At 36.0% G+C, this 17120-nt stretch overlaps 1 protein-coding gene across 3 annotated transcripts in view; it reads right to left on the minus strand.

The window, feature by feature from the left end:
- The window catches only part of DCUN1D4 (defective in cullin neddylation 1 domain containing 4), a 42311-nt gene that overhangs the window by 13159 nt on the left and 12032 nt on the right, over positions 1 to 17120 (minus strand). The window contains exons 4-6 of one of the 3 annotated variants that reach the window (XM_053975974.1): positions 12540 to 12569; positions 11107 to 11221; positions 1783 to 1874 (exon numbers count right to left, since the gene is read on the minus strand). In XM_053975974.1, the coding sequence (XP_053831949.1) occupies positions 1783 to 1874; positions 11107 to 11221; positions 12540 to 12569 (237 nt within the window). The remainder of the gene's footprint in view (positions 1 to 1782; positions 1875 to 11106; positions 11222 to 12539; positions 12570 to 17120) is intronic. The other 2 variants (XM_053975975.1, XM_053975976.1) reach the window with 2 other exon arrangements.

A 17120-nucleotide genomic window follows, 5' to 3' on the forward strand; every position in this document is an offset into this window, starting at 1 on the left:
CACACATCATCTAACAGGAAATGCAATGGGAAGGAAATAATGAATTAGTTCTTTCTTTGCCTACTTAAAAGGAAAAAAAAAAAAATATTCAAAACACAAATGCTATTAAAATGCACCACTAATAAAACATAGTCTTAAATCAAGATATTTGTAACTTCTATAATACTCCTGAAAAAATTATACAGACATTAAGAATTGTACTGTGCAATTCTACACTTTAGGTATGTGAACTAATTTGTTAGAATTATTTGACTTATGTTTAAAAGGGCTAATTTGAAAAAAATACATGCTGAAATGCCTACTTTCTTCCAATATAAAGACCACACGTGCAAGAAAAACAGGATTTATAAAGGGAAGATCAATGTGTATTTTATTATTATGTGATCTATTCTAGAAATAACAAAGTTTAATTATGTCTTTTCCCATCTTCTCATAACAGCCTCTCAGTTCTCAGAGTATACACAACAGCCTTTAAAAAGAGTCATTCGGTAATGCAAAAACACACCAAGGGACGGAAAAAAACCAAAATGTAGTGTCAACTGTCTGCATACATAAAGAAGACTTATGAAGCAAGAACACAAGAGATTATTCCTTGAAAATTCAATTTTTAGAATGTTACTCAATACTGTAAACAGAATCGTACTCTCCACTTTTCTGTGTTTTATCTTGGTGTGTGCATCCAGTGGAAACCCCAAAGTTCTTTCACAAACAGCCTTCCTTTCATCCTTTCTTTCCATGAAAGTCTTGACAAAAATGAGTCATGCCTGTTGCTAGAGTAAAAAAATAAATCAAGCTGGTCAGAAAGGCAGACAATCTAACAGGTTAGATTTGGCTTGAATTTGTCTCCTCTCAATCTCCTCTCACAGACTGCCACAGACAAGTGAGATCTCAAAGTATTTAATTTCATTTATATAATTTTATTAGGAGAAAAAAAATGTTTTATGACATCATATTAAGTCACTCTTCATTATGTTTAAAAATTGGACAAAACAGAACAAGTTAGACATGTTATTCAATACATCACCAGAAAACTGCAAGATCACACAAAATATCTATTTGATTTCTTTTTGGTCTTTACAGTCATGAGATCATTTTCCCCTATATGTCAAATTCTTCTTTTCAGAACACATTTGCAGGAAAACAAATATAACAATCAACTTCACTAATAAAGGATCACCTTCTGTGACCACAGACCATAATTAACATTCCGAGAAGTAATATCTGAAGAAAGTTCTCATACACAAGGGCAAGAATAAATAACACAGGCTACCTTCCCTATACCTTGTGATGGAAAACTATCTGATAAAACTAGTATGGGATATTTGAATTCATTCACTTCTTTGCTTGAAACCCTCAGCACCAGATTCAGCAGGAACAAAACTAGTGTTACTACCTCCCTCACCCTTTGGGTTTTTTTAATTAAAGACACACCACTTCTGAGGCTAATTCTGTACTGCACAGCACTAACATGGCAGATGAAAGAGAGGTAACAACATTCTCAACAGAAATACAGCTATAACTGTAGATTTGAATAGTAACTTATACATGTTCCAAAACATTTCAAATTACACACATTCTGTATTCTTTTTATAGGATATACACAAAGACAAAACTGAACCTTGAACTCTTCAACCTCACATCACACAGGATAAAGGAAAGTTTCTCTAAGACTTTTACAAAAAATCTTTTATATTCCATCTTCTGAAAGCTCAGTTAATGCAATTTTCATATTCCAATATAAATTTAATTGTTATTGGTAGGAAATTTGCATTTCACACTTACCTGCATATTCATAGAACCATTCTAAGCATCTCTTACTTGAAAAGACTTCTTCCTCTGCTTTTATTCTAGTTGAATCGTATTTTCTATACATACTTAGAAAAAAGAAAGAGAAACAAGTAATTAATTCATCAACATTTTTAAAAGCAATCTTTTAGTCAACAGGCACTCTTAGCAGAAACATTATTCCTTTCAGTTTACTCAACATTCTGTCCTCATATCCAGTCATTTGGAACACTGCTTAAGAATCAATGACGCTAAATACTTTGCTCGCTCTGTCATACTTCCACTGAGTCATTATCATTACCCATGTAAATGACCTTCCCCTAAAATGAATATAGGTCAGTTCAAATTCAACCCCATGCCTTACACCACAGTTACCACAGTCAACTGATGGGCTGCAATCCAGCTGTGGGTCTACAGCCAGAGTAATTCCATGTCACAGTCAACACAGGTCCTACCTCTAGGTGCACTTTGAATTATTAACTAAAGAAAACTGCAAACACTCTTTTTGCTGCCTTGAAAAGATTCTACAAAAGGCATAAAGGTCAAAAGAGACAAGACCTACACTTATATTATTCTAAAGCCATTAAGTTGGTAACATGAAAGAACCACAGAAAAAAAAAAGGTAAGAAGTCCTCATGGACAATAACTCAAGGAACATCATTCATCATGGAGTTCAGAACCATCTGAATAGCTGGCCCCTTCCCCCAGAGATTACCAGTAGGGTAATGCTCTTCTCCTCTAACAAGAAGTGTAAGGAGTTTTAACTACACTAAGGAAACAAATTTAGTATCTGAAACACCTAAAGCACAGAAAACATGACAGAATGTGAAGGGTTACTCCCCCAGTTAGACCTTCTGAAACAGGCACAGTATCATTTGTGCCTGCTAGAGGAAAGAGACTCAGCAGTCCAAGTAGTTATCCACTGCTGCATATGCATTCTCTGATCCATTCCACCACTCTTCAGAGCTTAGGCTCAATAAAGGCTGAAAAGAGCAACAAATAAATGGTTTAGTCTAGAGGAGGTAGCCAAGAACAGCTCTGTAAGTGTTCCAAACATGCAGTTTCCTCCCACAATGTCAAAGCCTGATGGGGGAAGACAATGAAGCGGCTAACTGGTTCAAGGAGAATTTTGAAACCATTTGAATAATGAAATTAATTTGGAGTTGATTTCATCACTGTTTTGTCCTTCTAGAAAGACATGTAAAAGACACCTAGATTTATGAGCTTAGAAGACACTGATCCCACTATCCTCCACCTAGCTCAGCTATCACTGAGGAAGTGTAGCTAGAAGTTAAACAGCACACAGATCGTTCTGACAGGAATTCAAAGAAATATATCATGTTTACTGTCATAGTTCCTTTAAATCAGCTAACCTTTAGAAAAGTAATACTAGTCAGAACAAAATGATAAATTGCTAATTGGAAGACAAATACAAATGAGGCTCTTAAGAAATTTCTTATGAAAAATTGACGCTGTACTGAAGCACGCTGATCTACAACAAACTGAAACACTGCATAGAAATGTCAGCCATATGTGTTCCAAACACATATTCATATAGTCACAATTTTAGGTTCGGGGTTTTTTCATTTTGAAAACACTCTTTTCCTATTTGAATTACCTATTTTGCATAAGCTTTACTGAAGCTGCAAAGGAAAAGGCTGAGCATTGCTCAGTAAGAGTTAATCCAGAAGGTGTAAGTCTGAGCTGGAATAATTTTTTTTAAAATAGGTCTGATAACATTTTCACACTTGCAGAATGAACTGTGATTATGAAAGACCTATCCAATAATTTTTAGGCTATTCTGAATTCAGAGCAATCAAGACAAAGAAAGGAGGCATTCTGCCACTTTGGCAAAAGCCTTAATTATTCAGTATCCCCTTTTTTGTCACAAACAAACGTGACAAACACCAAGCAGAATACCAAGTTGGAAGCTGTAGCAGGAGCTAGTCAACATCTTTATCCTATTCTCTTTATTCAAGAAGTCTGTAAGAGTACTGCTGGGATTGAGGACATGGCAAAGCTAATGAGGTTCACAAAGAAAGGTATTTATCACAAGACTCAATGCTTTTTCTTACAAAGGGAGGATAACCAATTGTCTTGCCCTGCTTGTTCATGTAAATCATCAACATGTTAAGCTGTCAGTATGCAAACAGTGCATTTAAGAATGCACTCTCAAGAAACAGACTTAGTGACAGAGCTGCAAGTCATTCAGGTATTTCAGAAAAAAAGGTTTCCTGCATCTACAAATGGCAGAGCTAAATACTGCAGCCTGAAACAAGACATCAGTGCCAGCAGTTTGTATAACAGGAGTGGTGAGCAAGAACAGAAAAAAACAGCCCCTTTTATATGTTCTCAGCATCCACACATAGCAGAAGAATTTCAGACAACTGATATGAGATTGAAAGTCACTTGTGCTTAAGGCTAAGGTCACAGTTTAGGAAATGCAGGAAATAGCAATAATAATAAATTAAGTCCATGTGCTCAACAAACAGCCAAGTAACTCCAATGAAAATGTTCTTGCCTCAAACTTATGATTATTCAAAAAGCTCAATACCTGACCACTGGAGTTCAATTTCTGAGAAATCAGAACTGATTACAGATACTCCAGTTTGTGCCAGTTCACAAGTTCAGAAAATAAAGTCAAAAGGGATATAATCTTGAAATATCCCACTCTCTGCTATAAGCTAATTAGTCAGACATGCATTAATAGTGCAGATGACACTGTGTCATGTTTATAATGAAAACAGATTATGCACGGCCAGAATTAGTGATCTCATGTATAAAGACAAACCCTTTTCTTTCCCTGCTTACTCCAAACATTAAGTAAGTTTCTCACCCCAGCCTAGCCAAGCCAGATATTTCTAGTAGTGAGAGACTCTAACCTCTGAAGTGCCTAGTGAAGCAAGATGAGTGGGGAGATGCAAAGAAGTAGACAAGTACCTGAGATTACTCAGCCTAGGACAACTTGCTTCAATCTAGTGGCACAGAATAAAGGTGTTTTCAAGGACTACATCACCTGAATTATGATTAATATGGATTGATCTCAAGAACCGTATTTACAGAGGAGAAAAACACAAACTTCCAGACACATCTGGCATGCATTTTATATCTTGGAGTATTCCTCATCTCTGTGGAATTTCTCAGTATATACTGCAAGATGATGTGCCTTGTCTTTGTTCTAATGACAGTATCTCTTGCTATGCAGAAAAATACACAGCCAGAGTGCAAAGGGTAGATATCTGAATACTTTGGGAGTACCAAATATCTAATGAACAGATCTCACAAACAGCAAGTCCTCAACAGCTCACAGCTTCCTCAAGATGACCAGCACCAGTACTTTCAAACAGATGCACAACCATTATGCCAACCAAGTTCTGCTTAGTCATTTGCTTCTATATTGATGGCCTGTAAAAGGAAACTGCCAGTCACAGAAACTTCCAGGAAAGTGTCAATCACACACCAAATGTGAAACATCACACTGCTCACAAAAAAAAAAAAACAAAAAAAAACAAAAAAACAAAAAAAAAAAAGTGGGGTGTGGAGGGTGAGAGAGGGCAAGGCACAGGGGGAAAAGCAAAAAACTCAAAAAGTTGCCTTCCATAAAGCAAGAGCAAATGAATAAACCTGCCACTTTTGGTACTAGAATTTGCACACTGTCAAAGAATGCTGGCACCGAAACAGGATTGCTAAAGGGCATTTTCTCCATCATCAATTAGAAAGGTGCATGCACAGTTTTATCCCAGAGTGTCTGCTATACCTGTCACTACCAGACAATACCAAACTCAGAACCTTTGTTTTTAGAATTACCCTTCCATTTCTGACTCATGACATGATATCCATTAGGAATAGCAAGAAAAAGAAAAGTATTACCTACAGGTGTAATTATGTATTTTCCTCTCAGATGAAAAATCTTCACTTAAAAAATAACATTTTTTTTTAGTTTAGCATGACACTGTGTCAGGACAGTGACAGCAATATGCAAGTTATTTGTAACAAATATCCCCTAAGGATAATTTAGGTTTTTCTTTTTTATTGTCTCTTTCTAACAGCCATTTTGCCAGCTAGAGAGAGGAAAGAATGTGGGACAGAACAGGGCAAAAGCAACAGGAGATAACCGGACTAAATTTTGTAAAAGTGATTTCAGTTACTTAACCACATCAAAATGTAATAATTTTCTCAGAGATTCTTGCACCTCCATCATGACCTAATAGCTGACTCAACATCCATGTCTAAACTCACATTTGAAATATTCCTGCGAGCTAGGGAACTGTAATATACCAGCAAACAAGGTAAGACAATGTAGTTTTTAACTGGAAGTGTTACAGGCAAGCATCGACCAAAAAAAAAAATTGTAACAGTGTCTAGGCATTTCACGCTTTGTGGGAACTTTAAATACATGGTCCTCCACATCTTTTCCAGATTATTTTCTTCTCTTCCTAACTGATTTGGTGGGAAAACAAAAGCATGAAAATTTCATACAGCTATAATGACATAACTAGGCAAGTGATTATAAAAGTTGATGGTTGCTGCCAGCAAAAAGAACAAGGTAAGGGCAATTCTCTTCAACCCACTGCAGTCTTCAAAGCTGGGTTATCTGCTGCTCTGAGTATATTTCACCTGTATTGGAGTTGGTTGAAGCTCCAGCCACAGCCCCCTCCCACTGCAACAACTCTAGGCTGTGTAGTTCCAGAATAGTCAAACCAAGATCAGTGAAAATGTGGAGCTTAGGTCACACAAAACATTCTCTTCATGGTGGAAGCTGGTAATAATCCATTGAGGAGGAAAAAAAAAATAAAAAGAGAAGGGGAAAAAAGCTATGCTTTATTATGGTAAGTCAAAAGCCTTTCATGAAGATCTAGAGCCTGGTTATTTCATATGGTCAGTGCTTGCTGAATAAAGACATCAAAGCTTTGTTTCTAAGCAACCAGAACTTAGTCAAAATCTTTACTGAATTTTGTTTGAGTTTTCAACTAAGTAACTAATTGTTTCCAGATTATTTTTTTTCAAAACATGCCAATTTTTGATTGAAGATGATGACCCACACTATTTCCATTAATACTAATTAATTTAAAATTTTGGCTGAGAATTTTCATTAATGCAGCACAATTAAAGTACTTTAATAAAGCCTTACCTATTCACTCACAATTATGATTCTAGCAATAGTTTCATAAAAACTGTAGTAGAGACAGAAGGGTGGGAGAAGAGATGTTCTGCAAGTTGCAAGACATGACATAAAGAGTTTAAAGCAACCCTCAGGACTAATTTGACTGTTAAGTTTTTTGAATGAATATACCTTATGTCTCCTTGTTTAAAGACTTACAATCGTTCCTGAACTGCTAAATGTTTGGAACTTTATCAGGCTTACTTAATGAGCAGTATGTGTAACAACACACATGCTGATAGTCACATGTCCAGTTTAAGTGAAGTGCACTGAAAAGCTATAGAAAAAGGAAAAATTACACTTGTGTGTACCTGAAAACCCCTACTTCAAGGAAAAAGATCTTCTACACATCTATGACAGCTGGGAACACAGGCAGTCTGCATGTGGCAGGACCAAACCAGTTAGTAAACAACAGCAGAACAAAAACCAAACCAACTCTCAACACCAAAGGTTTTGAAAACTTTGGAAGTTAGTACATCTTATGTTAATGACACTGTGTTTTCAAAAACTGCATTTTTCCACTATAGAGTATGGAGTTTGCTATTCAATACAGAAAACCTATTTTTCATATTAATAGGCTCTTTTGTGGTTCCTAGACACACAAGGATAAATTCATTGAAAACATTTATCTAATTGTTTGAAAACATACATTTCAGGGAAGTAGATAAATATTCCTAGTTTTCATCCTCCTAAGGGGACAATATCCATTACTGCAAGACTTTTGCCCCCAGTGTGATTCCAGAATAAGGAGAAGAATTACTTTTTAAATGAGACTGTCAAAACAGAAGACATTATATTAAACAGCTCATTTTTCCCTATTTGGCTAGATATTGTGTAACAGATAAGCAGCATAAGACAATTACCCAGTGAGGACTATCATTTTACCCAGCAAGTACCTTTATATGAATCTTGATTTACCTTTCTGAAGATGCTTAAGACAGTGATGGAAGGACAATGTACAGAAAATGTAATTTTAACTCAAATTTGAGACTACTCTATACTGTGACAGTTTTAAGTACAATAAAGTCAAGACTGTGATATTAAGATGAAAATATAAACTAAGTCTTCAAGTCATTATGTTCAAGTTAGCACATGCTCAACTGTTTACTTCCAAAAGCTGTTCTTTAAGGCACGATAACTTACTGTTATCTATAAAGCACTGAGTTCTTGTTATTATATATCTTCTGGTATAAAAATTCCCTCCCACTGAAACACTGCATTCATGCACGGTTCATGGTAATGCTATGAACAGTAATGAAGAGAATTCAAGTTCTTATTATGTAAGGGTGGAATACTAATGAACATGTCTGGAGTCTTCCATAATCAGTTTATGCACTAAATCAGCATTTCCAAATAATTTCACAACTAGATTTGTTCCTATAAATGTTTTTCCTCAATTGCCTGTGCATTCCACTAATGCTTCTGAGATGAAGCTGTATTCCTACCAGCCTGGAATTAAGGGTGTAAGACATGTTTAAGTTTATGACTTTAAGAGTCTTAAGAAACTATCTTCCCTTTCAGTATAGACACCTGCTGAAAGAAACTTTATGGAAGAAAGCATATAAAAAAATATTCCTATCATATTTGAAGAGATTATAGGAATGAATGAAAAATAGTGAAGACTGAAAATATCACCCAACAAAACGCTCCATTACAGATTAAAAAAGCACACTTTTTTTTAATGGACAAACCAGAAGTAATCATCAACCTTCAGTCTCAGCTGCAGTAACACCATTAATGATGACATCCCTTGAACTTGGACTACTACCCAATATTTTCACACTGAGAACAAACAGGAGACTTGGAATTACTGAATTTGTTAATGTTGACACTGTAAGTATGCCACTGTAGCTGAGAAACCTACAAAAATTTATGTCATTCCATTAAGTATTTGAGGTGACAATTCACTTCTGTTAGGAAATACAGTCTCTTCTGCAAAGGACTGTGTAGCTCTTCAGACACTGACTGCCTCTCTTCACTTAATACAGAATCCACACAGACGTATGTTCTGTGAAGGCTTACCCTGAGTTACTAGAATGCAGCTTCTAGGAAGTCTGTCTCTAAAACAGAAGCTGAGAACTGGGCCTAGGAGCCCCTTATTTTATAAACTGGCATTCCACCAGCCATATTGTTTTTACTGTATATAGCATTCTCTGCACACAATGTAAGCAGAACTGGCTTGGCAAACTAGGTATGCTACAGCACACTAATGTAGAGTTTCCTGATTTCTGCTTAACTAACTGAGATCCAAAAACTAAACTTGACAGGTATGAACTCCACCTGTCAAAACAAGCACGGAAGTAGGAGACTGCTTTTTGACTAACCTATTCACAGAAGATTACAGGGGTAAAAATCCTTCCTTGAAAGAAAATACAGCTTCAAGACCAGGCTGGATGTCCAGCAAGCAATTTCATATTTCCAGTCATGCTGAAATAAAAAACTGTTTTCTTGAAGACCAAAACAAAAGAAACACTCTGGGAAGCAGAGAAAGCTAAAAAACCTTTACAGGAAGTCAGTCAGAAAAAAACTGGATCCACATCAGAGGATAACCCCATGGTTCATGACTAGCAGATCTGGTTTCTCCTCCAACTCTAAAAGCAGGCTGAGGTCTTCCTTTTAATAAAGACTTACATGGCAGTAAAATGAAGACTAGATCCATTAGCTATAAACTCAGAGGCAGATATTAAAAAAATCCTTCAAATTACATTTGCAACAAGCTCTTAAAAACTATTAAATATCTAGTATTCAGAGAGCAAAAAAATCAGGTTTTTATAATTTTCTTATGTAATTACACAAACCATTATTTCTTACTTATAGGCAAGCTTACTTTTTAGGGGGCTGCTTTTTTCTATCATCAGTGTCTTAGCTAAGGTAGGTAGAGTTCAGTTTTATGAACCTCTCTATATTCTAGAAAGGGTCAGTCCTTGTATTGCTTCCACATTGTATGCCTATCTTTGAATAAGCTGCAATGTCCTCTATCAACTATTTAGCTTTTATATTTCACTATTTCTGAAAAACAACAAAAAATATTAAGAGCATGAATGGCTTTTTTGTTCTGGTTAGTGCTACAAAGCAATGAAAGAGAGTTGAAATCTCTTTCTTCAACAGATCATTTAATAAATTCCAGTGCAGTTACAGTTGTGCAACCCTATTAAACACAATGGAGTTATAGGGGCATGATCAGAGGCTTAATTTGGCTACCAGTATTTTTCTTACTCATGCTAGAGTATAAAAAGGAGAGTACCCAGCCTGACTTCAGGCTGACAGGAGAAAAATGTCTCTTTTAACCTCCCTGAAGGTACTTGCTATGGAAGCATGTGTTTTCTGAGACATCAGTAATACATGAATATAACAGAGCTCAAATTCTACTGATTGATGCAGTGCCAAGCAAACTTTCTAGTTGTATAAGCTATTTTTCAACATCAGAACAGTCCCACATCTATCATGCAGGAGTGTGCAATTCTATACAGCCTCAAGTTCTGAATTTAGTCCACAAAAATAGTGATTCTTGCAGAGAGAGCATATTCAATAGTGTCTGAATGACTCAACACACTACACATACTGGAAATCTAAAACTTGCAGAGGTCTCAGCTATCCAATACCTCAGGCCAAAAGAATACACTGTTCATGCACTGTCTATAACCTATTTGGCTTCTGCTGTCCAGTGAGAAGCCCCTCAACAAACGCTGAACCAGTGGCTATCACTTTACCTGGGCATTTTCCCCTTATATGTTCAGTATCAAATCACAACGTAACAGGGAGAGACTACCAGGATTTCAAGAGTTGAGTGGACCATAACTACATTCACTTTTTTGACAGGCTAGAGACTGATAATAGCCAGTCCAGACCTTATGCATGTATATGAGAAAATACTACTGTATCTCTTAGAGGTTGGTTTTGAACAAACAAGTACATATTTTCACAGCTGGCAACTAGAGTAAGAAGTTCCCTACATGCTTCTTGTATGTCTAGACAAAGGTGAGATGAAACTGAAGCTACATATACTTATCAATATCCCACAGTTCAATCACCAGCCATGGTTCCACATTGAGAAACCAAGTAAATTTCAATATTATTTCCATTAGTATTTAAACACATGATATATCAGCTATTCAACTTTAGATATTCCATCAGTCTTAGCTCATGGTAAGGTGACATACCCATCATGTCTACTTTTCTTAGCAGATAAATCATCTCCTGCTGCAGGTCTCCTCTTTTTCCTTGGAGGCATCACTTTACTAAAGCAGTCTGATGAACTGCAAGACCGAAGACTTCCTACAGAGGGAATTAAAAACACCAGCACAAAGAAATGAAACTGTTGCAGACCAGTTAAACTGTGTCCACTAATAGACATATTACAAAGGAAAGGGAAGGAACTTAGGGGATTTAAAAATTAAAAAAGAAATGCTCTCCTTTCAATTGCAGAATCCATCTCACTTTTACATGGTGTCCTATGACCAGATTTCCATTAAGGTCAAAAGTACCATACCAAAATGTACAGTAGCACTAGCAGTAGCACTTCAGTCTAACAGCAGTCAAGAACTGACACTATCCTGAAGATTTAGGTCCTCAAAAAGTCATCCTTATTTTTAGTCTTTTATTCAAATAACAAGTTCTACGAGTTAATCATTGCCTTTTGAAATACAGATGTGAGTGAACACCTACCTCTAGAAAACAGAACCCTTTATTTTCAAGCCCCAAGGATTTTTTGGGGTTTTTTTTTGTGGTACAGAGAGCAAGAGGTAGGAAAGGTTTTGTTTGTTCTCTGGTGAGAGGGGCTTTTCAGGTTTTTTGGGAGGTTTTTTGGTTTTGTTTTTTTTTTTTTTTGCAGGGACAGGAAGAGACATTCAGCAACCACCAGGGAAAAAAAACAAGTGGCTGGCTATATTATTTGGACTGAACAGTTCCCAAAAAATGAAGGTCCCCAAGTAGGAAATAGCCAATTCAAGACGCTTATGCCAATCAGGTGGCAGTCTTTCCATCCCCTTCTCTCAGCTACACACTCCTATGTTTCTGGTAACTCTTCCATGTGCCAATCCAGCTCACCAAACTTGTAGATAATTAACCAAAGGAAAAAAGAATAACAACTTTCTGTTCATTAGCACAAGAAAGAGCAGAGGACCAACCCTTTTGACCACAGCAAGTCATTGAATTGCTTTAGCTGTCTCATGAAAACAGTAGGCTAACACTCCGGGCACAATTTTGTCCTACTTTCATATGCTGAAGACCACAGTGACACCTGAGAAAGATGTGTGTAAGAGCAGCTCAAAGAGCTATCACAGCTCTAAGTGTTACACAGAGAATTTGAAAAGAAAAGGAAGAGAGAAGTGAGGTATAAAAATCCAGACACAAAGCGATGCCAAAGAAATTTGCAAGAAAACATTAAGAACTCCAGCATTCCTAAGCTATCTTCTCTTTGCTACAACAGCATCCAAGTTTAGCTATGCTCAGTGAAGATGCCCACAAAATCTTTTATCTTACATCACAGCACAGAAGCAAGCAATAAAACTTTGACTGCTTTTTGACACCAAGGGAACAGACTGAAATCAGAGGCCCAATTCCCAACAAATACTGACAGCAATCTTTTGCTTACCTATTCTTCGAATCTTTGAAAGGCTCTCTCCTGTTATAGGAGAAACACATGTAAGGATCCTTACAGCCTCATAGGCTTTGCTACATGTATGTTATTTCAAACATGCACAGAAACGCTAACCCATAAGAATGTACATGCTTCTCTAGTATTAGGTTCATATTTCTCTAGTATTATGTAAGATGTTCAACCCAGTTTTTACACCAAGATGAACAAATCTGGTTTCAACTAATAAAGCTTTTGCACTAAGTATGCCTTCTTTGGTCTTATTTTTATATTAATTTCTATCTATTAAGAAGAAAATTAATATCTCTAGTTCAAGAAATACTCTCCAATTCAAAAAATTCTTCTTCTATTCTTTTTATTTTAACCCTAAAACTCCCTCCCCATTATTGTCCCAGGAGAATATGGCCATACACTGTTTTTCTGAAAGAGAATTAAAAGCATTGTAAATTCAAATTACAATTTAACTAATCGTCAAAAAACTTGCAAGTATTATGCTCCATAAACTATTACCACAAAAAAAAAATCATAATGGCTGTGTCAGAAGAACATACTTCTAGAAGCACTGTCTAGAATACATTACAAAAGGAAATTAATGACAATAGTATTTAATTTCTTCTCAACAGATATATCAGATATATTTGAAACAGGTAAGCCAGAGACCATAAAAAATTCAGAGTACACCCAAGGCATTTTACAAATTAAACAAACTAAGGAACCTGACCTGCTGAATGTCACTTGTTCCATCTGATTATGCCTGCACATTAATGATACTGAAAAACTGTACTCTCAGAAGTCATTGAACCTGTGATACTTTATCTTTCAGATCAAATTTCTAAAGACTCTGCCAGTAAGTATTTTTTGTAAGCCTACACAGACTAAAAACACTTAAGATGACAGCAGAACTCAACAGATGGCTAGGAAGAGTCAACAGACTTAAGACACACACTGAACTTAATAAATGAAAATGCGATAGTGAACACCTCTTACGCATTTACTTAAGTATAACCTGTAGCTATCTCATTCCTTTGAGAGCAAATGGATTGTTTTTAAGTGCCTTTCTTTTAAAAAAGTAAAAATCAATTTGTGATGGCCACAGGCATTGGATGCTGGTAAAATGCAAGGAAAAAAAACCATACATCCCCCTCACCCCCCACAAATCTGTGCAGTTTACTGGTCAGTTGATTGTGAAAAGAAATATGCAAGGCCTCTGTGAAAAAAAGCAGCAGAGCAAAAGATAAAAATAAATAAAAGTAAAATAAAGCAGTTATAGAACAGAGAAATCATTTTATCAGACCTGCAACCCCATACAAACCAAATAATTTAACTCAAGAATTCCTGCTTGGACTCTTTGCCTCCTTAAATTATAGGATATTTTAAAGAAGATTGGTGAACTTGTTTTGAAGGCTTAAACTGATCACAGAATTCAGTACAACACAGTTTCTCCAATGACTCCCATGAAAAACTGGTATCCTTTTTGGTTTGAATGTATCTAGTTGCAGCTCTCAAAGGGACAGAAGAGGGAAGAATAGAGACAGCTCAGAAATAGGTAGGTGGCTATTAAATGCACACATACACCGCCCTCACACACTGACAGCACACAGACACCAAGTGGACACACATATTGTAAATGCTTTCTGAGACTTAATAACTGAGCTTTGGAGCAAGTCTTCACTAGGCTTTAGCTGTTGAATAATCTCTAAACTACTAAAATCACAGTGTAAGGATTTTACTTTCAAAGCATTTCTTTTCTTACTAAAATTGGTGTATTAAATTTGAAGGGCAGTTATAACTTCTCTGTAACAGCAGCAGAATATTTCTTTCATTTTCATATAAAGCTAAAAATTATCAGTTTGGTTTTTTTACTTTGAATTCCTGCAATTTCTTAATTTACAATACAGCTCACTAAATAGCAATATTAACCTTTCCTACACAGAGCTTTCTAATTCTAAATGCAATTTTAGGTCTAGCAATGTACAACTAATTTCACTTCCCAAAGGTCTGACTATCTGCAAACAAACATGCAGCTACCTCTGACTACATGCAAATTTGACAGAATTTTACTTACCAAGTGCAGCTTTGCTGATGTGATTATCTTCAAAGTTTCTCACTCCTAGGCCTCAACTCAAGATAGGCAGAACCCTACTAGTTCTCACTGGTTTTTTGGCACTTGAAGCTAGCATTTGCAAGGTAGAGCCTCCAAATGGCTGCTGAATAGACCACCACCAGCCAAAAGCCTGTCGAGTTTAAATGCTGTTTGCCAAACATCCTATTGAATACTTCCAAATTTGCAGGAGACAAAGCTTCCAAAGGGAAGTATCAACTCAAGAGCTAAAATTCACCCTAGGAAATTTAAAACAATATATAAAATAAAACCCACGAGGGAGGAACAGTCCTAGAATAGCAACAAAACCAGAATAAACAAAAGGAAAAAAAAAAGTCAATAAAGAAGAACTCTACAAGCTGTGTCCTCACAGAAATGATTTACAGGCATGGAATTTTTGCCTTCTCTAGCTAAAGCCTATGAGGAATCCTGCTCTTCTGATGCTTCAGTAGAAGGATGCTTCAAAGGAAAAATAATTAGAAACTTTGAATGCTGAAGCAATTGGGAAGATATAGCAGATCACTTAATAATGACCAACAAAATGACCACAAGCACAGTTAACAATCATCAGTTTTCAGACACAAGATGAGAAAACTAACATACTCATCAAAACATTAAACAACTTGCAATCCTGTTGCAAAAGGAAAAATCATCTTCTCTGTCTTGAACTCCACACTACAGAATTACTCTGGACTCAAGAGGGGTTTCTTCTCTAATCTAACAAAAGAAAAAAACAGCAGAGGCAAAAGCAATTTCTCCCCCTCCAAAGATTCACGAACAGCAATGAAACCTTTTTGTTGAAGAGATTATCTCACTGTTTTAAACAAGCCAGGTGACAACAAGAAGCATACCTCTAAAGACTTTGTAGTCTGGATAAGTAAATCACAATTTAATTACCAAATCATGACTTTAAGCTATTAGCAAGCTGCGAGATTTGTAGTTATGACATAAAAACAACTATTATTTCAAATGTGAGTTCTCCAAGTTAATGCATATACATACTAAAAGAAAAAAATTGTTTACAGAATCTGAAAGCCTGATGTTCTTACACCTACAAACAGGTGAAAAAGCAAAGCCCATGACACATTTGAAGTCTATCTTGTTTTTCAGACAGATATGCATACTGAATGATAGCACGTGAGACTACAATCATTGTAGGGGCCTGGAATTTTGAAACAAGATCCATCTTAGCTTTCAAATCACTGAAGGAATTTTGAAACTGCCACTTCCCTGTAGTTCTTTGATGTTTTAAGGCCTGGTTTCAGAAGGGAAATCTGGCTAATATTTAGAAAAGATACAATTTGCTTCAAGTAATTTAGATGTCCAAGACATTTTTTGTTATCTTAGAAACAACTGCTTTGAAGTAAATGTGATATTTATTTAAAAGTTAATACTACCATTAATAAATATTAACCTAAAACTAAGATTTTTTTTTTTAAATAGTTTTTAGAAATCCCAGTCAAATTTAGATATGCATACATTAAGTCATCCCAAAACCAAAGTCCACAATGTCATGACAATAATCCAGATTATTAATTATGTCTATAAGAAAATGAATAGCAATCCTTAAGGATAAGGCCTGGGCCAGAAGACTTAGTATTAAAATAATCTCAGAACTATAAAAAACCTTGACATGGGGTTGGCAATACTCAAACCTTTTGCAACAGTTCTTAATCTGACTTTCAAATTAATTCTAGACACAGAATCTCAAATTCACAGCACCTATACAGTTCTAGAAATTATGCAACAAAATAGGTCTTGACAACTTCTTACTGGAAAACAGAAATACCAAAAGTTCAGGCACATTGAAATCAAGCAATTTTCAAAAGTACCTCTATAGATTTACATGAGTGTCTCCAAGTAAGACGTTTCAGAAGTGTCAAGTCCCATACAAAACAGAAACAGGAGACCTCACTGTACTACATTCATGATGGCCAAAATAACTCCTTAAATGTGTATTTGTCCTCATATGAGTCAAATCAAACATACATTTCAACTAAACACGCCTGAAACTTATGCAAACATTTGGGCTTCATCTCTTCTTACAAGGAGACATAAAATAGGGCAGAAGCATATGAAATAGTGGAAATAATAGCTGAAGATGAAGAGGGAACCTGGTATGATCAACTTTTACTTTTGGTTTTCATTTCATATTTCTTTCTAGTTCGAAAGGTTCTTTTACAACTATTGCAAAAAATTGCACTCTTGAGTGGGATTTTGTGCCCCAACTCATTCAACAGGCACATTCACACTTTTGAAACAGCTTAATTCAAACAACAGCATGCAGGCAAGAGGATACTGGCTTTGATGAACAGTTTTATACTGACACTGATGGTAACGTGCTCTCATTACCTCCTAATAGAGGTAACGAGAGCACCAAGGCTAATTTCTTATACTTTATGACAGAAGTGCTAGGCAACAGGTAAGACAAATTCCAAATACTTCAAAGTACATCAACACTTACTGATTAGTGACAG

Source organism: Vidua macroura, chromosome 4 (assembly GCF_024509145.1).
Source record: "Vidua macroura isolate BioBank_ID:100142 chromosome 4, ASM2450914v1, whole genome shotgun sequence".
Lineage (NCBI taxonomy): Eukaryota > Metazoa > Chordata > Aves > Passeriformes > Viduidae > Vidua > Vidua macroura.